This window comes from Eptatretus burgeri, chromosome 2, assembly GCF_056783735.1.
Source record: "Eptatretus burgeri isolate ZD-2024b chromosome 2, Ebu_testis_v1, whole genome shotgun sequence".
NCBI lineage: Eukaryota > Metazoa > Chordata > Myxini > Myxiniformes > Myxinidae > Eptatretus > Eptatretus burgeri.
Window position 1 is genome coordinate 123,719,877 of NC_140962.1, and position 21,674 is coordinate 123,741,550.

General features: G+C 44.9%; 1 protein-coding gene across 7 annotated transcripts in view; it reads right to left on the reverse strand.

Moving 5' to 3' along the window:
- Positions 1–21,674, reverse strand: part of LOC147032986 (nucleobindin-2-like) — an 85,523-nt gene that overhangs the window by 40,822 nt on the left and 23,027 nt on the right. For 2 of the 7 annotated variants that reach the window (XM_085871070.1, XM_085871069.1), the window contains exons 1-4: positions 15,522–15,568; positions 14,561–14,687; positions 6,387–6,509; positions 1,076–1,223 (exon numbers count right to left, since the gene is read on the reverse strand). In XM_085871070.1, coding sequence (XP_085727196.1) covers positions 1,076–1,223; positions 6,387–6,509; positions 14,561–14,687; positions 15,522–15,553 — 430 coding nt within the window. In that variant the 5' untranslated portion in view covers positions 15,554–15,568. Of the gene's footprint in view, positions 1–1,075; positions 1,224–6,386; positions 6,510–14,560; positions 14,688–15,521; positions 15,569–16,095; positions 16,119–21,674 lie in introns of those variants that run through there. The other 5 variants (XM_085871074.1, XM_085871073.1, XM_085871076.1 and 2 more) reach the window with 4 other exon arrangements.

Below are 21,674 nucleotides of genomic sequence, written 5' to 3' on the forward strand. Positions count from 1 at the left end.
CCTTCTATTTCATCCACTTTCACTCTAATAAGTGTTATTGCTGTGATGTTGCTTCCTCAGAAAGCTGTTAGGAATCCGCTGAATCTTTGTTCACACTTTTCTCCCTCCTCTAATCCTTTGCCATTCTTCCATTGTGGACACAATGTTCATCCCCCCCCCCCGCCCCTTCTCCTTTCATGGGCAATATACGACCCCCATTACAACAATCCAAGTGGCGTGAAGACTATTTTCTTGGCGTGAAGAATCAAGCTGCGTAAAAGGGTATGCACTGCTGGCCATTCACATGAGGATGATCTGACAGTGAGACACAAACACACCCCACACACAAAGTAACAAAGTCAGCAGTGCACAGAGGTGCTGACAGTCTGTCTGCTCATGCTTCACAATCTGCCCGCTCGCGTGCCTTCGCGATCTAACAGGCATAGCTGGCAAGCTTGCACAAGTCGTGCCCCGCTCAGCGAGCGCACTACACCGCACCATCCCAGCGCATCAGACAATCTTCCCCCAGTCTTGTTATCCATCCTTGACTTAGTTGTTTTCTTCCTTTGTTCCCATCATACACACCCCATCCTCTGTGCATGCAGAAGGCTAGCAGCTACAATTAAGGATGAATGTTTTGTGTCTCAAAAACAAGGCCTGCCAGGAATAGTGGGGATATGAACTTGTTTGTGATGATTTATTGCTTGTTTTGTTATCCATTATTGTTGAAGGAATGAAATTATTGGTGCAGTGAAAAGGAACCAAAAGTGTGGAAAATCCTCAGGGTTAAAATAATAATAATAAAAGCATCAGAAAATCTTCAAAGATATATATATATATATATATATATATATATATATATATATATATATATATATATATATATATATATATATATATATATATATATATATATATATATATATATATATATGCATCAATCAGTCTCTTGAAGAGGTAAATTCGTCAAGTTTGCTTGTTTTGTCTCAGTTAACACGTTTATGCATCCGATTAAATATATACGTTCAAAAATCCACCCAACATGGTGGGGGAGATTTAGTGATTGGTGGAGGGGTAGGGAAGAAACATCACTTACTAAAATCTCCATTCGCATCTCCCTGCATGGCATCCATCCGTGCTTTAACCAGCATTCTTAGCCTGGCAACCTCCTGTCGCTTCAGCTCATCCAGCTTCGTACGCACTTTGTGACTCACAAAATCCAGCTCCTGTCCCAGCTTGCCATTCTGCACAGATTAATAACACCACAACAACAACAACAAAAAAGATTCAGTAAAGTTTTACACATACACAATACACATATACAGTGTTATACACACACCAATGTCAAGACACCAGCACACCTCTGGACTTTATATAACTACTGAAATAAAGATACAAGAACAGCAAGAGATCACAATTTGGTCCTTGAAACATCCTAGAAAAAGGAAGATAATGCTTTGGGCAACAACAACTAAGACACCAACACAAGGAAACTTCTAACAATTCACAAGGTGTTCGAAAAAAAAACCAATGCATACCGAGGTTTATTTACAGAGTATTCTGTTTCACCTTCTTACGCCGACTCCACGAACATGCGCACGCACACACTTGACCTTGTATTATTTTATGGTATGTTTAAATGTATTCACATACTGCTTGAAGAAGACCAGCACATTGACAGCACCATACTCCATATATAAAGATGATGCCAGCGATAGAGTTTTGCTTTGTATAAACATGGATGTTCAAAATGAGCATGCAAACTGGCTACAAAACCAGTCTACCAATGATCACAGACAAACTTACACTGCAGAAATAGGCAAATGACAGCCTGACGCCCTCCCCCCCCCCAAATAGCTACACTGATTGAGAAAGAGACCCCAAAAATAGGTACTCTGACTGAGAAAGCAATGACACTCTGGAATGCAATACTGGTACTACCTTACTTGGAAGGAAATATTGAAATCCCAGGAGTAAAGATGCGACTTGGTATCTTATAAGGTGACAGTCTTTCCCCCCTCCTGTTTTGTCTGGCTCTGGACCCACTGAGTAACCTCATCAACGAACAAGGACACGGATATAATCTGACATACAACAGGAAAATAACCAAAACAAACAAGAAAGGTGACACCTACTGTACATGGATGATCTAAAACTCTTCGTCCCAAATGAAAAGAAATTGGCAGATCAACTCAAACTGATAAAGCAGTACTCGGACATCCGAATGGAGTTTGGTCTTGACAAATATGCCAAATGCACATTTGTACACAGAAAAACAAAAATAATTCAGATAACAGCTCAATCGATGAAAGTACAAAAATACAGGAACTAGGAAACGAAGCATCTTACAAATACTTCGGAATAGAAGAAGGCCTCCGGGTACAAAACAAATAAATGCGTAAAATAATCATCAAAGAGTACCTACGCAGAATAAGAAATTCTGAAGTCATCCCTCTCCCCAAGAAACAAAACCAAAGCTATGAACCAACTTGCAGCGCCGGTATTCCAATATAGCTGTGCACTTATAAACTGGCCACAATTGGAGATCAACATTCATGACACCAACACAAGGAAACTTCTAACAATTCATAAGGTGTTCGAAAAAAAACAATGCATACCGAGGTTTACTTACAGAGACGAGCAGAAGTAGGTGGTTTGATGGAGCTTAACAAAGTGCACAGAACATAGTGTATAGGACTAGCGGAGTATGCGAAAAGCGCAACAGACTATCGGATGATATTTGTATACGAGCAAGAAAACAATAGCCCAAAAAAGGGATCCTTAATTTTGCAACAAACTTCCAAAAACAAATGCAAACTAGAAGGGCACTCGGGAGAGTGCACACCTCCACCACGTAATGCCTAATCCACGACAACATATCGGGCCCAATACATTTTTGAAATATGTTATATATCGTTTTTGGCTCCATCTCTTAATAGTGAAGAATCACTTAAACAACTTATCAGATGCAGATTCAGATCTTCACTAAAATCTATTCAGTTGGTCATGGTCACACATCCAACCTGTCCACAAAATTTCATCCGGATCCGTCAACAACTTTTTGAGATATCTTGTACACAGACAGACAAACAAGACGACGACGTCGTACCGAGCACGATACTCGCAAAATCCATAAAACAAATTTGACCTAATTAAAAAAAAAAAAATTGGCTGATTGAATTCAGTGACATGAAATATAAATCATCTTCAAATTTCAAGTGAATCGGATGAAAATAAAGGATTTTAGAAATACCACCTAGGTTGTTGAGCTTGGGCCTTTGTTGACCTTTTGACCTCAAAAACAATAGGCTTCTTCCTTATGACAAACTCTACCATGTGGTGAAGTTTTGTGAAGATCGGTTTAAAATTGTGACCTGTAGGCAATAAACAGATAGACAAACAAACAGAATAATAAAATAGAAGGAGGAGGACGAGGAGGAGGAGGAGGAGGAGGAGGAGGAGGAGGAGGAGGAGATTGGGACCATAACCTGTGCAGAGCATTGGTGCTGCTTAAGCAGTCTCCTTGGCTATTGGGCACAATCCTGGACGGGTCGCCACTCCGACACAGTATACCAGCATGCTGGCACTCATTTTGCTGACCTCGGAAGGACGACAGGCCGAGTTAACCCCACCTGGTATTAATTTAACAGCTGAGCGGGATTTGAACTCAGGACCCTAGGATCCCAAGCCAACCACTCTAACCATCAAACCAACATCAGGCATATAACAAAATAGACTGACCAATATACTTGAAAAATATTCGATTTTGCAAGTAATAAACAAACCAAAAAAACAGACAGAGAAGGTGAAAACAATCTCCTTCACCTTCGGTGACGGAGATAATTACACACACCACACATGAAAACAAAACAGAAACAAACGCAGCCCAATGATTGCAAAGAAAAAATAAAAAAAAGGAAAACTACAAAAAAGAAATATCAGCAGATATACTCTGAGAAATGGTAGAATGACAAAAGAGAAGGAAGATTTTAAAAAAGAGCTTGACTGGACAGGGATTGACAAGGAAGGCTCCTTGGAATGGCTAAGAAGAGGTCAAATTAGTTGGGATGGACAACGAGTCATCGAAAATGCCCAAGACCAAGGACACTACACCAATGGCTTCAAGAAAATGGTGGGATCGAGCCAATTGGACAATTGCAGGTTTTGTGGGGAAGAAACAGAAAGTATCAGCCACCTCCTTTTGGAATGTAAAAAAAAAAAACTCATGTCAGAACAGCTGTACACAGAAAGACATGACAGCATCAGTAGAGTAATCCAATGGCACGTCTGTAAACATTCCAACATCCTGATCACAGTATAATCATGGAAACATCAACAAAATCTGATCCTTGAACATGAACATATAGTGCCCTTGTATGACAATATGATCTCGTCAAGTGTGGACATTGCAAAGCATTGCGTCCGGACATAGTGCTGAAACACAAAAAAGGAAAAGTCGGCATTGTTTCTCGAGGTTTCATTTCCCAATGATTTTGGACTAAATACAACAGATATCAGGAAAATGACCAAACACAAGAATCTGAAAAATGAGGTCAAGATGACTTGGAAAGTGAAGAAAGCTGAAATTGTACCGATGATAGTCTGAGCCACAGGAATGATGAAGAAAACCCCTTACTGAGTTTTTAAAAATCATTCCGGAGAATATCACAACCAACGAGCTACAAGTGGAGGCCATCAGAGGTTCAGTGAAGATTGTGAAAAGAGCCCTTGGAATGAGGCTCTGAGAACGAAGTTTCGCAGTTTGGTTCATGAATCATGATGCTTTACCAAAATGGATGTGGAGATTTTGAGTTCTGGGAGAACTTCCTCCCACGTCCTGAAACCCACAAATGGGTTTAATATTGTTTTGGACAACCATTAATCCCAAATAAAGTTTGTACACACCTGTAATCGACCAAACCAGACGATTCAGTTCTTGCTGGAGGAAGTTGAGCCATTCTTTGATCAGAAGCATTTCCAGTTGACCAAAAGACTGTGGGCAGGCTGAGACCACAAGCAATTTGCCCAATGACATCCCAGGTATGTTGAATCGAATTCAAGCCCAGCAATTGTGAAGGCCAATCTATGTGAGTGAACATGCACACAGTGAAGAGGGAGGTGTGTTGGCATCCATAAAGATGAAGTTGGAACTTGATAGTAGGGCAGCAGGGCAAAAGTTTGATACAATAAACAAGGGAATGAACAAAGAGAGGATGGGTAGGAAACACTGAAACCTGAAAGCAAGACAATTGGGTTAAGAAGCATCATTGGGGGGATAATAAAGGTTGTGGATAAAGATTGGGGATGACATGCGATTGCAGTGCGTCGCCTGCTTAAAGCCCTGTAGGGAACAGTGTGAGAGAACAGCCGCAAGAAGGCGGTTCCACAGCCGAGAGAAGCATTGTTGAACAAGAGAGTTGAGATGTGGAGTCATCCAGGATTTGGAAGTTTAATCAGGAAGGGGTTACTGGAAGAATGTGAGCATCTTGGCATTGCTGGGGAGGGTCAAAGGGCTGAGAGAGCAGAGGGTGCTAGACCGGAGGAGAGGCGGGAAAAAACAGAGGTCATTGACCTGCCTGCGATGTTTGAACACCAGAGCTGGAAAAATAACAGCAAAATATACTCCAAAATGGTGACAAAACCGCACCGCAGCATTTGATCTCCAAATAAATGAACATGCCATGCCAAGACTCCAGCAACTCCTCTTGTCTTGGCTCGAAGCCACGTCTATGCTGCATCCCACAACTCCTTTTCAGCTTAATTAAACCGACACATAAAATGCAACATAAAACGAAAGCTTTCAATGTGAGGCAGAAGAAAGAGGGGGTGGGGGAACAGAGTTGGGGGATGGGGTAATTTGATCGACACCATCTGAACATTTTCCTTTGCAGAACCATGCACATAAAAGGTTGCAAGTACACAAGCCCAGTCAACATAACTACATTCCGTTTCGCTACAACTAAAGTATAAACATTTAATGAACAAATAAATAAATAAATAAAATTAAATAAAAAGCTGTATCTTGTGGTTAGACTCCATTGCCACATTAGTTTGCTTTTCACATCATAGCCATATTGGTTTTCTGCACATGGCTGTTGAGCATCATGTTAAAACATTATGTAATAACTATCAAATCCTAAAGTTAAGGCAATCCAGTTGGAATGAAGATTTAGTAATTTTTCTTTCATGAAGATCTGTTTTTGAAATAGACATCATTTTTTGTTCATCTCCGCCCTCCACTGGCCACACATTGCATTGCTTGGAGTGATCGAAGTAAAACAGTCTGCCTCTTCATACGGTAGCGACGGTAACCAATCTACACTCCATGATCAAAATAAAATATCTCGAAGAGGTGAACCTCCATCACAGACAACCTGATAGTAATTACAAGAGCTGTTGTGTGATACCTTTATGTCTTCCACATCAGCAGCTTGCAGTTTTTCTTTGAAATGCTCATCTGTCTCGAGGACATCAATTACCTCTCGCAGATATCGGTCATAGTACAGGCCTGTGTCCTGAAAAAAAGAAAACTGCACATGATAACTCATTAATCATGTTTATGTGATACATACGGCAGTCTTCTGAATAACTACGTACTACAAGGGCAATAGGGCATAAATGACCACCTGCCACATCATGCCAATCCAATACCGTTGCTTCTTATTGGCACCTCGGTTATTATTTTGAGGTTAAATGAGGTATCAATTAAACAACGGGACGAGACATTGTTTGTTATTGAATTCACAATCTCGTGCGATGACCACCTGGATGGGAATTTTTTTTTTTTTAAAGGGCTCCATTACTTTTTGTGCACCGACATCATGAATCGTCATGCCGAGTTTCAATTTTTTTTTTTTTTTTTTTGTATACCTTGGTCGAGGCTCGTATGAGAGCTAACACACAACTCACAGCAAGGAGGCATGAGACAAGAGGGGCGGGAGTGGAAGGGACAAAACAGTGGGGAACAGACACATTAGGTGAACTGTGGAAGGGAGAGGGATGGGGATGGGACAGGGAACATGGCGAAGAGAAGATGGACATTTCAGGGACTTTCAGGAAGGAAAGCAGGAGAAATGAAGGAAGTGGGCTTGGGTGGATTATCGGGGGTAGAAAAGATCGAGGATTTGGATGGGGGAAGATAAGAGGTGGTGGTGAACAGTTGTTTTGAAAGCCTGGAGGGAAGAATGGGAAAGAATAGAGTGTGGAAGTTTATTCCAAAGGCGGGAAAAAAGAGGAATGAAAGAGTGAAGATGAGCAGTGATTCGTGATTTTGGTAGTTTTACCAGAAGGGGGTTGTTGGCGGACTTTGAGCGCCCTGTGGAAATGTGGTGGGGACAAATCGCAGAGAGAGCAGGGGGGGCAAGGCTGGAGAGGAGTCGGTAGAAGACAGAAAGACCACCGACCAACCTGCGGTGATTGAGTGAGAGGCCCAAAGTCTCAGCTTCATTGCGGGAGATGCCGATGATCTTAAATGCCCTGGTTTCGACAGCGTGAAGCCGAGAAAGGTGGGAGGCAGGAGCACCAGCCCAGAGGGGAGAGCAGTACTCCATCAGGCTATGGACAAAAGCTTTGTAAGTGGTCAGGAGCTCAAGAGGGCCGAGGAAGGACTTAGCACGACGGAGGATTACCAGTCGGCGACTGGCTTTTGAGGCGAGGTTGGAAATGTGACTTTCCCAGGAAAGGTCATGGCAGATAGTGAGACCTAGAAGCTTGAAAGAAAAGACTTCTTCCAAAGGATTGTTGAGAAAGTGGATGGGGGGGGTTTTGTAAATGGTCCTTTCGAAGAGACATAGTGAGAGTGTGAGATTTGTCTGGATTGAAAGACATGTTCCACGTGTTGGACCAGTTTGTGATTTTATCCAGATCTGCAGTGAGTGAAGAAGCTGCTGCTTGCCGGTCTGAGGGATGACAGATGGTACGGCAGAGGGTGGAGTCGTCAGCAAAGAGAAATAGAGGATTTTCCAGAGAGTCCGAGAGATCATTGATGAAAACCAGAAAAAGAACAGGGCCCAGAACGCTACCTTGAGGAACTCCAGCCTGCACAGGAAGAGGGGATGAAAGAATTCCATTTAGGGCCACACGTTGACTGCGACAGGAGAGGAAGTCTGCGAGCCATGAGTGGAGATGGCCTTGAATACCATGGGAAGAGAGTTTGGTGAGTAGGGCAGGGTGCCAGACTGTGTCAAAAGCACGTGATATGTCCAGGGATACGGCTCGGATTTCCTGTCTGGCATTGAGGACCTCCATCCATTGATGGGAGAGCAGAAGCAGCATATCCAGGGTAGAGTGACCTGGTCTGAAACCAAATTGATGATTGGAAATCAAGCCATTGGAGAAGAGGAAGGATTTCATGTCTGAAGCGATGATGGATTCCATCACCTTGCTGATGATTGGGAGAAGGCTGATTGGTCTGTAGTTATAGGGATCTGTTTTTGCACCTTTTTTATGCAGGGCAGTGATGTTAGCAGATTTCCAAGCAGATGGCAGATGACCTTGGGTAAATGAGAGGGTGAATAGAACAGAGAGAGGGTGAGCAAGAGCAGAAGAGCAGGCTTTGAGGACACGTGGGCTGATGCCGTCTGGACCGGTTGCAGAATCTGACTCGAGGTTTGAAAGCAAGCTCTCCACCTTGTCAGGAGAAAAGGATACAGAGTCCAGGGACAGTTGGGTGCGACTGGGTAAAGTGGGTAGAGATAGTGATGGGTTTAGGACACAAGATTTAGCTACAAACACCGACTTTAGACATTCAGCTTTATCACGTGTGGAATCAGCAGTGCGGCCATTTGAGGTAAGGGAGGGGATGGAGGGGGAACATACACCAGAAACAGATTTGATTAAATGCCACCAGGATTTTGAGGAGGGAGAGAGGTTTGAGAGTTCAGACTTGAGATGAGAAAGATGTTGTTTTCTGGCTCTCCTGAGGGTAGATACACACTTGTTCCGAGCTTTGTGGAAAGAACTGAGATTGCCCTCAGTTGGGTTTGCTTTCCATGAGGCAAAGGAAAGTTGTTTCAGGACAACTGCCTCGCCACAAGCTTCAGTAAACCAAGTGCGGGAGGAAGGGTAAGACAACTGAACACGAGAGGGGATAAATCTGTGCATGAGGGAGAGCAAGTTTCTTTGAAAGAATTCCCAGGATGAGTTGATGTTTGAGAAAGTAGTGATAGGAGACCAGTCTGTAAGTTTGATGGCTGCTCGGAGACCCTGCTAGTCGGCTTGAGTGAAATGTCAGACTCGACGGCGGTGAGGTGGTTCTCTGATAACAGCCAGAGAGATGTCCACTTTGACAAGGTCAGACAATACGATCAGATGATCCGTCTGAGGAGAAGAGGGGGGGAGGGGGGGAATGCCATTTTTTGTCAAAAATGGCGAAAAAAAAAATGCCACTACAGAAAGGACGGAAGGGACAGGACGGACTGACTGAAGGACATCGTTAGTGCTTTAACAGCTCAACTCTGACTCCTTTGTCGATGAGCTAAGATGCAGTCGGTTCACGTCGACATTCTGTGTCCATGAACTTGTTTGAATTAAGTATAAAGTGATTGGTAAATCCGTTTATCCATGTACGTCCACATTAAATCACGATTATATAATATGCGCACGTGCTCAAATCATATTTCTTCTTTCAGGCACCTCTTAAACTTTAAATGAGAAATGTGTTTACCACGTTCCATGTGCGACGTCGTGCGAGGGATTGTTCACACGCATTAATTATGCACCAGATGCTAAAAGTTGGAAGAATATGAAATCAAAGCCAATCAACACGAAAGTTCGCAAATTTAGAAGTGCAATTAAGTGCTCAGGTAATCATTCACAATCACTTGAATTCCTCAGGCTAAAGTTGGCAAGGGAGGTGGGATACATATAATACCACTAATAACCTGCAATGACAAATGCCCAGTTACAGCACAGCTTTATGTTAAAGGTAGGTGCAAGCACACCTGTTAGAGCAAAGACTAAGGATCTGTCGTAAAATTAGCATTTTCAATGTGACAGCTACTTGCCCTTTGCTTTGGGTTCTATTGGCCTGAGGAAGCCCGCGAGGAAGCAGGTGAAATGTCACCCGAGACCGGATATGCTCGTGCTTGTTACCTCCACCAATGATGGTGCACAGTGGTTATGTTTTCACCCATCTGTCTGTCTGTGAGCAGAATAGCTCAAAAATATAGTTTTTGGCCCTCTCACTCAAATGGTGAAGAATCACATAAAAAACTATTGAGCATGATATCTCAAAAAGTTATGGAAGGATTCGGACGAAAAACTTGTTTGACAGGTTGGGTGCAATGACGAGGACGAATTGATTCAATTTTGGTGAAGATCTGAATCTGGATACGAGACTTTAAAAAAATTTCAAGTGTTTCCTCACCATTGAAAGATAGGGCTAAAAACGATACATAGCATGACGTTTCAAAAAGTTGTGGACGACTAGTGACAAAACTAGGTGGATGACTTGGTTAAGTGAGAAGAACAAGCCGATTCAATCTTGGAGGTCTGAATCCAGATCCGGCAATCAGTGGGATACAAAACAACTGTTAAGCCTGGTGGAGGTATGTATGCGCTCTACCGAATGCCATTCCAGTTTATTACTGGATTAGCAGGGCCAGAGGAAAAACTTGGCATAAAAAGCAAATAACGTGATAGAATCACATCTCGTATGTTTGTAAAAAATGAAATGCTCCATAGTACTGCCTGGTGATGTGTTCATGTAGTTGTAATGCAAGCAATCAGTAAGTAAACCTGCAGGACTATATATGTATGGACATTGGAATGCAATGTGGTGTGGTGAATACAATGCTTCCTGAAAAGGAAATTTCACATGGCAAGTATAAAGATATCAAAAGTCTTAGCTATTGAAGACTACTCCATGCAGCAGATTTCAGCTCAACTTCAACTTTCAGCAGGAGCTATACAGAAGACGGAGGAGATACGAAACAGGTACAGCTTACAACAGAAATGGTTTAGGAAGAAAGTCCAAATTCTCCAAAAGTGATGTTAAGTATCTCAGGGTATGTTCTCTATGTGCTCGGTGACAATACAGTGAAGATCTTCAAAATGATCAAGGTGAAAGTATGGGTGTAAAAGTTTATTGAAGAACAGAAATAAGCACACCAACACAAAATGGTCTCAATGGATTCACAGGTGCTGGGAAACCTTTGCAGAGGAGAGGAAACAAAACAAAAAGGCTGAGATGGGCAAAGGAAATGAAAGTGGGATGACCAAACCTGGATGGTGACCTTTTACAAATGAGTGCAAGCCTGAACACAGTTTGGTAGTAATCAACGGCAGTTTGGTTGAAGGTGGACCGGGGAGCGGTAAAACAAACAAACAAACAAACAAACAAACAAACAGTCAGTGTGCAGTACCCACAGTGAAGCATGGGGTGGACCAACACAAGTGTGAGGCTCCATCTCAGCCAAGGGTGTCAGAGATTTACATAAAATTGAAGGTGCACTGTATGCTGACAGGTACAGGCATTTTCTGATACATCATGTCATTCCCTCAAGAACACGTCTCATTGGGTGGGGATTCATCTTCCAAAAGAACTATGGCCCCAACAGACAATGTGGTGTAAAACTATATCTGAAATGGATAAAGGTTGAGAAAACGCTCACAAAGTTAGCTTGGCCTGCACAACAAAGTTCTGATATAAACATCAATGAGGATATATGGGGATATAGATACAGATAAGTCAAATGGCAACCAAATACCTTGGATTAATTATGCGAAGTGTGATAGGATATTTGGAACAATATTCCACTGTCATGAATCGGTAAACTGTGTGGGAGCATAAAACCACAGTGTGATACTCCATGTAAAGCAAAGGACTCATGTACCAAATACGAATACACTGTATATACAACAAATTACTTATGTGTTTGTACATCTTATTTCATGCATTATGCTGCAGGGTGTATGTACTGTACTCGCGAGAATGATAAGTTAGCGTGATCTGTGTGTTCATATAGGAGAGATAATTTTCTGTAATCAGTTACTCATTCGAGTGAAGTCGTCCTGTTTTTATGTACATCATGAGAGATGGTATTGCTGACTTTAGAGCCAAGCTCGGGAAGTGCGATTTGTACATGGCCTCTAATTACAACCAAGTAAGGCCCAGGCAAGGTAAGGAAAGGAGTGAAACCAATCTGGATGTGCAGACCGATTAACCTCCTTCATGGTACGCACTCTCAGCACAAGGAATCCAGTACAGCACCGGCCATCAGAAGGACCCAAAGGGCGTGATGCCATTGGTAGCTTCAAAGGTGGCGTGCGACTGGTTTGGGCAACATCGGTGACATCACCTGGTCCAGGTGACGACGCAACGGCAGCTGTGCTGGAGCAACTCATGAGCGAAAGACGCTTGAGGGTGCGGGGTGGGGCATGGACATGGGGGAAGGGATAAAAGGCCATGCACGGAGGATGGCATCAACCAGGGACCAGTGCAGACCAGTCGGAAACCAGTGTGTATTACTGAAGGGACTGTGGCCGGAAAGTTGATGAAGGTTCATCGGTCTGGTCCATACCAGTGGCTGAGGGGACATGTAGAATTTTGATTCTCACATGTATGCGACTTGTCAATATATCTGCAGCTGAAGAGGAACCCAGGTATGGTTTGAAACAGAATAGGGTAGCTACATGAAGGTTTCTTTGGCTGGAGGAGCATGGAGGTTAATTATGGAAATCCTAGCCACCTGGGGTAATTGATTAGGTGAAAGCTTACTGGTTATTCCCTCCAATTACGAAGGAGACGTGTGATGGGGTTACATATCGAGATCAGACCCAATTACGGTAGTGGGTTCAAGGAAGCAAGTGCCACACCAGCTGTTGTTCATGCATCATCAACAGGTAATGCTGCCACACATTAACTTGCCTGTGATACACAAAACAGTTCTGAGAGCAGCCAGGAACAATTCAAATTTCAAAAAGCTCTTCCGGCTAAACAGGTACACAGGCCCTGCCCATTAGGCATGAGCTTAGCAGATATACATCTTCATTTGACCAGCCTATTTAGTCCACTGCAGGAGGAAGGCCTCCCTCAAAATGCTTAATGCTGTTCTATGCATTGAAATTTGAAAACTATGTACTCCAGGAACATCTGATTTCTAGTCTGCCTGTGCTTTTACCAAGGAATTTTCTCTTGGTGGTAAACTTGGATGATAATCTCATTAAAATATCAAGAAAGTATCGTGATGTTTGTGGGGTAGACAGAGGAATTTCATACGTAAGATAATTTCATCGGTGTATAGTGTAGCTTGGTCCGTGGGCGCGTAGGAGACATCTCGATGTAAAGCAAGTGGGGAAACTGTGAGCTTAAGTGCGACTCATCACCACATGGGGGGGGTGCTTTGTTAAATTAAGTAGGGATTAAGGATAATTTCCCCCAGTACGGGATTATCCCGTGACCTTTTCCTATGTTTTTGCATTTCAAGACCGGTGATAAAAAAGGGATCACATCCAAAAAACAACAACAACCGAGCTGCACGTCCAAGCAGGAAAGAAACCCTGCCTCCAGGGGGGGACAACTAGCAAACCACACCCCCAGAGTGGATGATTGATGGGCGTGACGCCAGAGTGGAGGAGAGTTAGGGGAGGATGAGAGTCTTGTGTGGTGCGACAAGAAGACAGTCGGGACAAGAGTTAGGTTTGGAGTGGGACAGAAGTGAGAGAAGCAGAAGATGGCGGTTGAAAGAGAAGGGCATTACGGCTGGCTTTCCGTCGACACGGTGAAGACAGCACGATTCTTGTGTTCGTGCTGAAGCAAATTGGCTCGCGTGGTGGAGCAAGACATTGGCCAATGACTGTTGGCTAAGTCACATGGGACCAGCCTTGAAGCCTCTTGTCGTGCCATTCGGGGAAAGAGACAGCACCATTATTTTGCAGTGACTTTTTTTGCATTATTTTGCAGCACCACTTGCATTATTGCGGTGTCAGCAAGTGTGATCAACGAAAGAAGTTGCACGGCGGTTTCTGAGCCCTGGTGTTGAATATTGCAGCCCGAATTGCATCCTGTACGTTTTCCCGCCCAGAGAGCGGCTTGGGCGCCATTTTGGGCGCATTTTCCCACGCAGTGATGGAGCAGTTTGTCGAACATCAAGCTCCAGAAACTGATCTCTGGGCACACAGGTCAGTGCCTGGATAAAGGAGGGATTTTTGTTTTATTATTCTGTTCCCTTGTCTGTATTGCTATTAAAGTCTATGTGGAGGCACCTCAATATTAGATTTAGTTTGACCTCAAGTTCCGTTATTATCATCCCGTTTTGAATTGCTACCATCGTAAATATTTAATTTATTTTCATTAAACCCTGTATTTATTGAAGTTGCTCATGTTGTCAGATTGCCGTGGGTTCGAGAATAAATCCCTGTGCTGTGCTTCCATCTGTGACGTGCCTTTGCCGCCCTCCCATCCCGCGTGCGCCACAATCTCCCGAGAATCTCGTCTGTTCGCCTCCAAAGGAAATCGTTCGGCTATCCGTCCAGGTAGGGGCAACCCCCCTGGACACGACAGTATCAAATGTACAAAACCAAGCCAAAAATAAATTGCATTAACTTCCCACAGCAATGCAAAACGGCAAAAATTACTTACTTCAGGGGCTTTCTGCTCTTCCTTCACTTTCGATTCATCCAGTTTACTTTTATCAATGGGGATGGCACGGGAAAGGACGAGTGAACTCAGAAAGGTAAAAACCACAAGGTCCTTCCTCATTTTGGCTCTGAAAACACAATGTGGATACATTAAAATATTAAACATCATGACCCAAATATTGTAAATAGTCAATTAAACGTTACTTCAACTTAAAAACACAAGTAGCAATAGAAATCAACAAATAGTTTGGACGACTTGACGAGCCGACTTGGTCTGCTGCAGGATGAAGGCCTCGCTCAACATGGTCCATTCTGATCTATTCAATACAACTTGAGGCCTTTGTACTCCAATAAATTATTAAATATCATCTCAACAAATATTTGGTTTACCTCCCCCCCCCCTGCTTCTTCCAAAGCCATCATGACAGATAATTGATATTCCTATTCTTCCTCAAATAAAAATAAATTACATAATCTACAAAGGACATTCCTCAATCAACACAGAAAGCACAAAGAAAAAGAAAAAAAATTCCATTCATGAGAAATGCAATAAACCAATATCATCATTTTTTAAACGGAATATGGAAAAACGTTCCGATTCCTATGGATACGTTTATTGGATATAACAATAAGCTGACAAGGCCAAACTCATGAAACTCCTTCTTCTGGAACACGAGCAAACTCAGCAATCAATCGGTTCTCTGACAAAGCCATCTGTTGAAGCTATTCATGATAATGCAAATTGGAGGCACATATGGGCATTCCTCAACTAATGATGTGGTTTGCATGACAGTATACATCACCAACAGCAGAGTTCAAGTGAGAGTGAGATCAAGTAAGGGGGGAGTGGGGAAAGAGGACACATGGGGATGAACAAGCTGCATACAAGCTGAATAAAACACAGAAAGAAGAGGAACAAACCAAAAGAGGTGAGGGAGAGGGGGAAAAAAAAAATCACTAACTTTGAAAAAGAAGTGCTTAGGAATGGAGTCATTTGGGGTGGAAGAGATCATGAGTATGGATTGGGGGGGGGGACCTGACGCAGTGCTAAACAGCTCTCTTGAAGCCCTGGAGGGAGGAATGACATTGAAGAAACTGGCGAAGTTGGTTCCACAAGCGAGAGAAAAGAGGAGCAAATGAGTGGAGGTGAGCAGCGAGCCTGGGTTTTGGGAGTTTCAGAAGAAGAGGGTTACTGGCAGACCGTGTTCCCCCCAGCAAACACCTGGGAGGGACATTGCCAAGAGAGGGCAGAGGGTGAATGCACTCGACGACAAATGCCTTTTTGATCATGAGCAGTATTAAAGTGCCATGAATGAACTTGGTCTTCAATAATCCCCAGATCCTGTGGGGGGTGAACATAATTACAAGACAGGTGACAAGACCTGTAATAAAGTGGCATATACAATGACAACTAATCCAGAAATGGTCCGATTTAAAAAATATATATATATATATTGTAATGGAGCCATATGTCCAAGTTACATAGTGACAAGACACAGGAGCCATAGAAACTGCATCTTTGAGAAACATTTTTACCTCTGCCAGCGAAGGTGGAAGAAAGTAATGTTTTCACCCCCGTTTGTCTGTCTGTGTGTGCAGGATATCTCAAAAAGTTGTGGATGTATTCGGACGTAACTTGGTGCACGGGTTGAGTCGATGACAAGGAAGAATTGATTTGAATTTGATGAAGATCCAAATCCAGATCCGGACACGAGAATGTTTTAATTTTTAAAAGTGATTCTTCACCATTTTGAGATGAGGTCAAAAACGATGCATAACATGATGTTTCAAAAATGTATTGGGCCCAATATGTTCGACTGGATCAGGCATTGCGTGGCGCAGGTAGGCGCTCACCGAGTGAGGCTCGTCCTGAAATACATGATCAGGCTAACTAGGCTGTCTATTCAGAAAGAAAAAAAAAAACATAAAAGATATTTGAATGCTTCCACAGAGAAATAAAAGGAAATATGATGTTAAGCAGGCGACAGGCGAAAACATTGGGTTTTCGAATACTGGGATGGCATCCAGCACCCTACCTGTGCTATGCCCATGTGTGCCTAAGGACCGTACAGGTTAAGCCAGAGTGCCCAAATGCTAGAGTGCTTGTGATTTATGTTCTGGCTGGGCTCGCCCCTTAAATAGCAAGAGAACAGCACAGCACGAGGGCATTTGGGATGGCTGCATGTCAGGTCAGGTTCGATCTGTGACCTGCTACAGGTACCATGTAAATCTGTACTAACCTGTTCCATGGTCGGTTGTCGGCGACTAAACCGTCTCCCCCACCAGGTTTTCTGGTGAGGAGGGTGTTTGGATATGGACACCCAGCAGGATTAAAAACAAAACCTGTCAAAGGGCGGAGGAGCTCCTTGTGAGCCAACGGCCATCCATATCTAGTGCCCAACTGTGTCTGCGGATGTCCTCCTGCAGTTGGGTTACTTCTTATTAGGAGGTTGGTGGCAGGATTTGCACTCCGGCCACCGTAAAACCCTTCATTAAGCAAAACGCAAAAACGCAAAAATATCTGAAAACCCACTCCGTGGGAGTACCTCCTGTGCAGCTTCCCTTCGCAGGGCAGCTCACCGGATGACGGGATTGGGGCAAAGCCTTTGGGACCCCCAATCTTTGATGATAGGAGGGAAACCATGGGGTAAAATCCCTGGGTCAGATTGCGGGAGAGTGTGTCGGAGTGGTGCTGAGGTGTCGTCCACCAGATGGCGGTCTCCTTGGGTTAACCTGAGGCGGTCCCTTCGGGTGGGTGCCTGGAATGTCCTATCCCTAAGAGAGGATGATCACCTGTCTCTGTTATCATCTGAGCTCAAGCGTTTGGACATCGGGATTGCAGCTCTCTCTGAGGTTCGGAGACCGGATTGCGGCGAGATAATGGTGGGTGGTTACACCTACTATTGGTCTGGTTGCTCTGATGGTTACCATACCCAAGGAGTTGCTGTCGCTGTGTCCAATAAGCTGACCCCAATGATAATTGAGGTAACACCAGTCAACAAGCGTATTATGAGATTAAGGATTCGTCACTCCTTAGGTGTCATTTCACTGGTCTCTGTTTATGCTCCGACTGAGGCGAGTGATCTCACCGTGAAGGACACATTCTACGCCACACTCGAGTCTGTGGTTGATCAGTGCCCCGGACGAGATACACTTCTAGTCTTGGGGGATTTCAATGCATCGACTGGAACTGATAGGGATGGTTATGAGGTGTGTGTTGGTCCCCATGGGTCAGGAACTATGAACCAGAATAGCACTAAGCTCCTTGACTTTGCAAGAAGTCATGGACTTAGGGTGGCTGGTTCATGGTTTCAGCGCCCACAAGCTCATCGCTGGACTTGGTATTCCAACGCTGGCGGTGTGGCAAAGGAGATTGACCATGTCCTCATTGACGGTCATTGGAGGATGATCCAGAACTGCAGGGTCTACCGGAGTGCTCAGTTCCTCAATACTGACCACAGGCTTGTTGTAGCAACTCTAAAGCTGCACCTTAAATCCTGGAGAATGGTACCATCCCAGCCTAGGCTGGATGTTGCCAAGCTCAGGGATGAGAGAGTAGCTGAGGAGTTTGCAAACAGGCTGAGTGGACACTTTGGGGGTCTGGGTGCTTTGCGGGGTCCTGAAGAGTTGTGGAGCGCCTTCAAGACCACCGTCCTTGATGTTGCCGGTGGATGCCTTGGAGCTCACCGCAGGGCAAAGAAGAATTTTGTCTCTCAAGGGACACTGGATACCATTGACCAGAGTCGCAGGGCCAGGCTGAATGGCAGAGCTGAGCTGTTCAGGGAGCTGAGGCGTAAAACTGTACGTGCACTGAGGGTGGACAAGGAGGCCTATGTGCGAGGAATCTGTGAGGGGGTAGAGCATCACCTGTGGACAGGTGATTCTCGTCCCGCTTACAGGGCAATTCGCGCATTACGTTCATCCAAGCCCATCCCTCGGAGCACTGCAGTTCGAGCAGAGAGTGGTAGGCTCTTGACAGAGGAGTCTGAAGTGAAGGCCCGCTGGGCCGGTTACTTTGAGCGGTTGTACCAGGCTGATCCCCCAGCTGTCGAGTTGGACGTCAAGGGTGTTACAATCCCTGTTGCTGACCCTCGAATCAACTGTGGTCCACCTTCGCTTGTGGAAACACGGGCTGCGGTGAACCGGTTGAAACGGGGCAAAGCTCCAGGGATCTGTGGCATCCATGCTGAACTTCTCAAGGCTGGTGGAAATGCTGCACTCGTGTCGTTGCATGCAGTTTTGTGCTCTGCCTGGAACATAGGCATCATCCCAACTGACTGGAAGAGGAGCCTTGTTGTCCCTCTCTGGAAAGGGAAGGGTGATCGCCAAGACTGCAACAACTACCGAGGGGTGACGCTGCTCTCAGTGCTGGGCAAGGTCTTTGCTCGGATAATTCTTGATAGGGTTCGCCACCATCTGCTTGAGCACCAGCGTCCAGAGCAGTCAGGCTTTACACCAAAGAGGTCAACGATTGACCGTATCCTTGAACTTCATGTCCTCATTGAACGCAGACGAGAGTTTCGGCAGGGGCTGCTTGCAGCCTATGTTGATCTCTGTAAAGTGTTCGATTCAGTGAATCGGGATGTCCTCTGGAGGATTCTTGGTCTTCGTGGCGTGCCACCAAAACTGATCGATCTGATGTCTGAACTCTACTCTGGTACTGAGAGTGCTGTGAAGTGTGGTGGTACCATCTCTGACTTATTTCCAGTTGTTACTGGAGTTCCTCAGGGATGTGTACTTGCCCCCACACTTTTCAGCACTTGTATGGACTGGATTTTAGGGAGGATGTCGGAGAGATCAAGTTGCGGTGCATCGTTTGGCAATGTCAAGATCTCGGACCTTGATTTTGCAGATGATGCAGTCATCTTTGCGGAGACTTTAGACATCCTCTTGGGGGCCCTCGAGGTGCTGAATGAGGAGTCGGAGCCGTTGGGATTACGGGTTTCTTGGGTCAAAACTAAGATCCAGGCTTTCGGTGACATCTTGGATGCTGCTGTCCTGTCTGTGTCTGTTTGTGGTGAGGATGTTGAGGTCGTGGAGAGATTCACTTACCTTGGCAGTGATATTCATGTCTCTGCTGGCTGCGAGTCAGAGGTCAATAGACGTCTGGGTCGGGCCTGGGGAGTCATGGATTCACTGGATCATGGGGTGTGGCGCTGCCGGTACCTGTGCGGGAGGACGAAAGTCCGAGTCTTCAGGTCCTTGGTACTTCCAGTCTTGCTCTATGGGTGCGAGACTTGGACTCTGACCAAGGATCTGAGAGGGAGACTTAATTCCTTTGGTACCAGGTCTCTTCGGAGAATCCTTGGCTATCGCTGGTCGGATTTTGTGTCCAACGAGCGGTTGCTGAGAGAGACTCGGATGAGATTTGTTACCTGCATGGTCCGTGAGCGTCAGTTGCGGCTGTATGGACATGTGGCTCGTTTTCCTAACGCTGATCCTGCTCACCAGATTCTCTCAGTGAGGGAGTCTCATGAGTGGAGGAGGCCAGTGGGCCGACCACGTGCCTCATGGTTGCAGCAGGTTGACCATCATCTCAAGGAGATGGGGATGGGCCTGGCATCTGCCTGGGGGATGGCCAGACGGAGGCCCCTGGAGTACCGGCGGAAAGTGGACGCAGCGACGCGCTGTTCTGGCACATGCTCCCATACCTGACCTGACCTGTGGGGGTTATTCAGGCACTGTGGGTTGACTATCACATTGAGTGTGTTCCAAAAACCTAGAGAGCTAAACTGGTAGGTACAACCATTCCAGGCAGGTTGAGGGATAGGAAACAGACAAAGTCTAGTCAGAAAATCATCTATGGCAGCGGGTAGATGAGGCACGAATTAGCGACTGCTAATATACTTGCAGAACAGTATGAAGTGCACTCCGCCTTTGGGGGAGACTGGTTCAAGTGAACACTGCGATCAACAATAGGACTGGCAACCACTGTAGATTCTTTCTGCCATCGAGAGGCAACAGCAACAATGACTTCAAACACTATGAAATCTTCATGCTGCATCGGTCGTCACGCAGCCACAAAGGACCGCGTTCTCCAGTTGGAGACCAGGCTGGGTCCGCTAAGTATGCGACTGGTCGAAAGCCTAACAATCCAAGCGGGATTGTTAACTGTCGGAGTACAGTACGAGTATCGACACTCAACACTCGAACCATCAACTCCATCAAGAAGGTAAATGAGCTAGTTGTGAATGCAGATCACAACATCTGTGTCATCTGCATTCAAGAACATCGTATCCTTCATGAAGACAACGACATCAAATATGATGACCTGGGGAAAGGATGGACACTAGTGACTAGTTCAGCTTGGAAGAACCAGCAAAATGCTACCATCGGAGGAGTCGGTTTCCTTCGAAGTAGCAAAGCTGTCCAAGCCCTCAACAACATCGAGGTAATCGGCAAGCAACTCTTGACTGCCTCGTTTAACGGCAACCCCCAAACCACCATCATTTCATGCTACAGTTCAACGAACATCTCCGATGAAGAAGATGCTTTAGCATTCTATAACCAACTGACAGACTTTATCAAAGCTGTCCCGAAGTATAATGTCTTGATAGTGGGAGGGCATACGAACGCTAAGATCGGCAAGAATGACTGCCACAGAAACTCCCTATCTTGATGAAACAAACCGAAATGGCCGTTTTCTACTCTATCTGATTGCTGGCTGCAAATTGTTTTCCCTCAACAACTCTTTTTGAAAATGACCTGGGAAACAATGGGCATTCACTTATCCGAACCAGCAACGGGCACAACTAAACTACATCCTCATGAATAGGAAGTGACAGTAGTGCAGTAGATTGCGAGCCATATAACACCTTTCATTCAGTTGGTTCCGATCACCAAATAGTTACGGCGCGAATTCGACTTAGCTTCCGCTCTAACGTAAAGAGTCAAAGATCACAACAGCATGATTGGAGCAAACTTCTCACCGATAATGACGTACGCTTCGCTTACACCGTCGAAGTCAACAACAGATTTGAGGTGCTGCAAGCTGCCGATGAAAGCTCCACAGCAGAGTCTGTTTACACTAACATCATCAGAGCACATGAGTATGCCGCAAAGAGGCATGTTCCATCACGCCAAAGAAGACAACTGAGAGCGCCTTGGGAAGACCA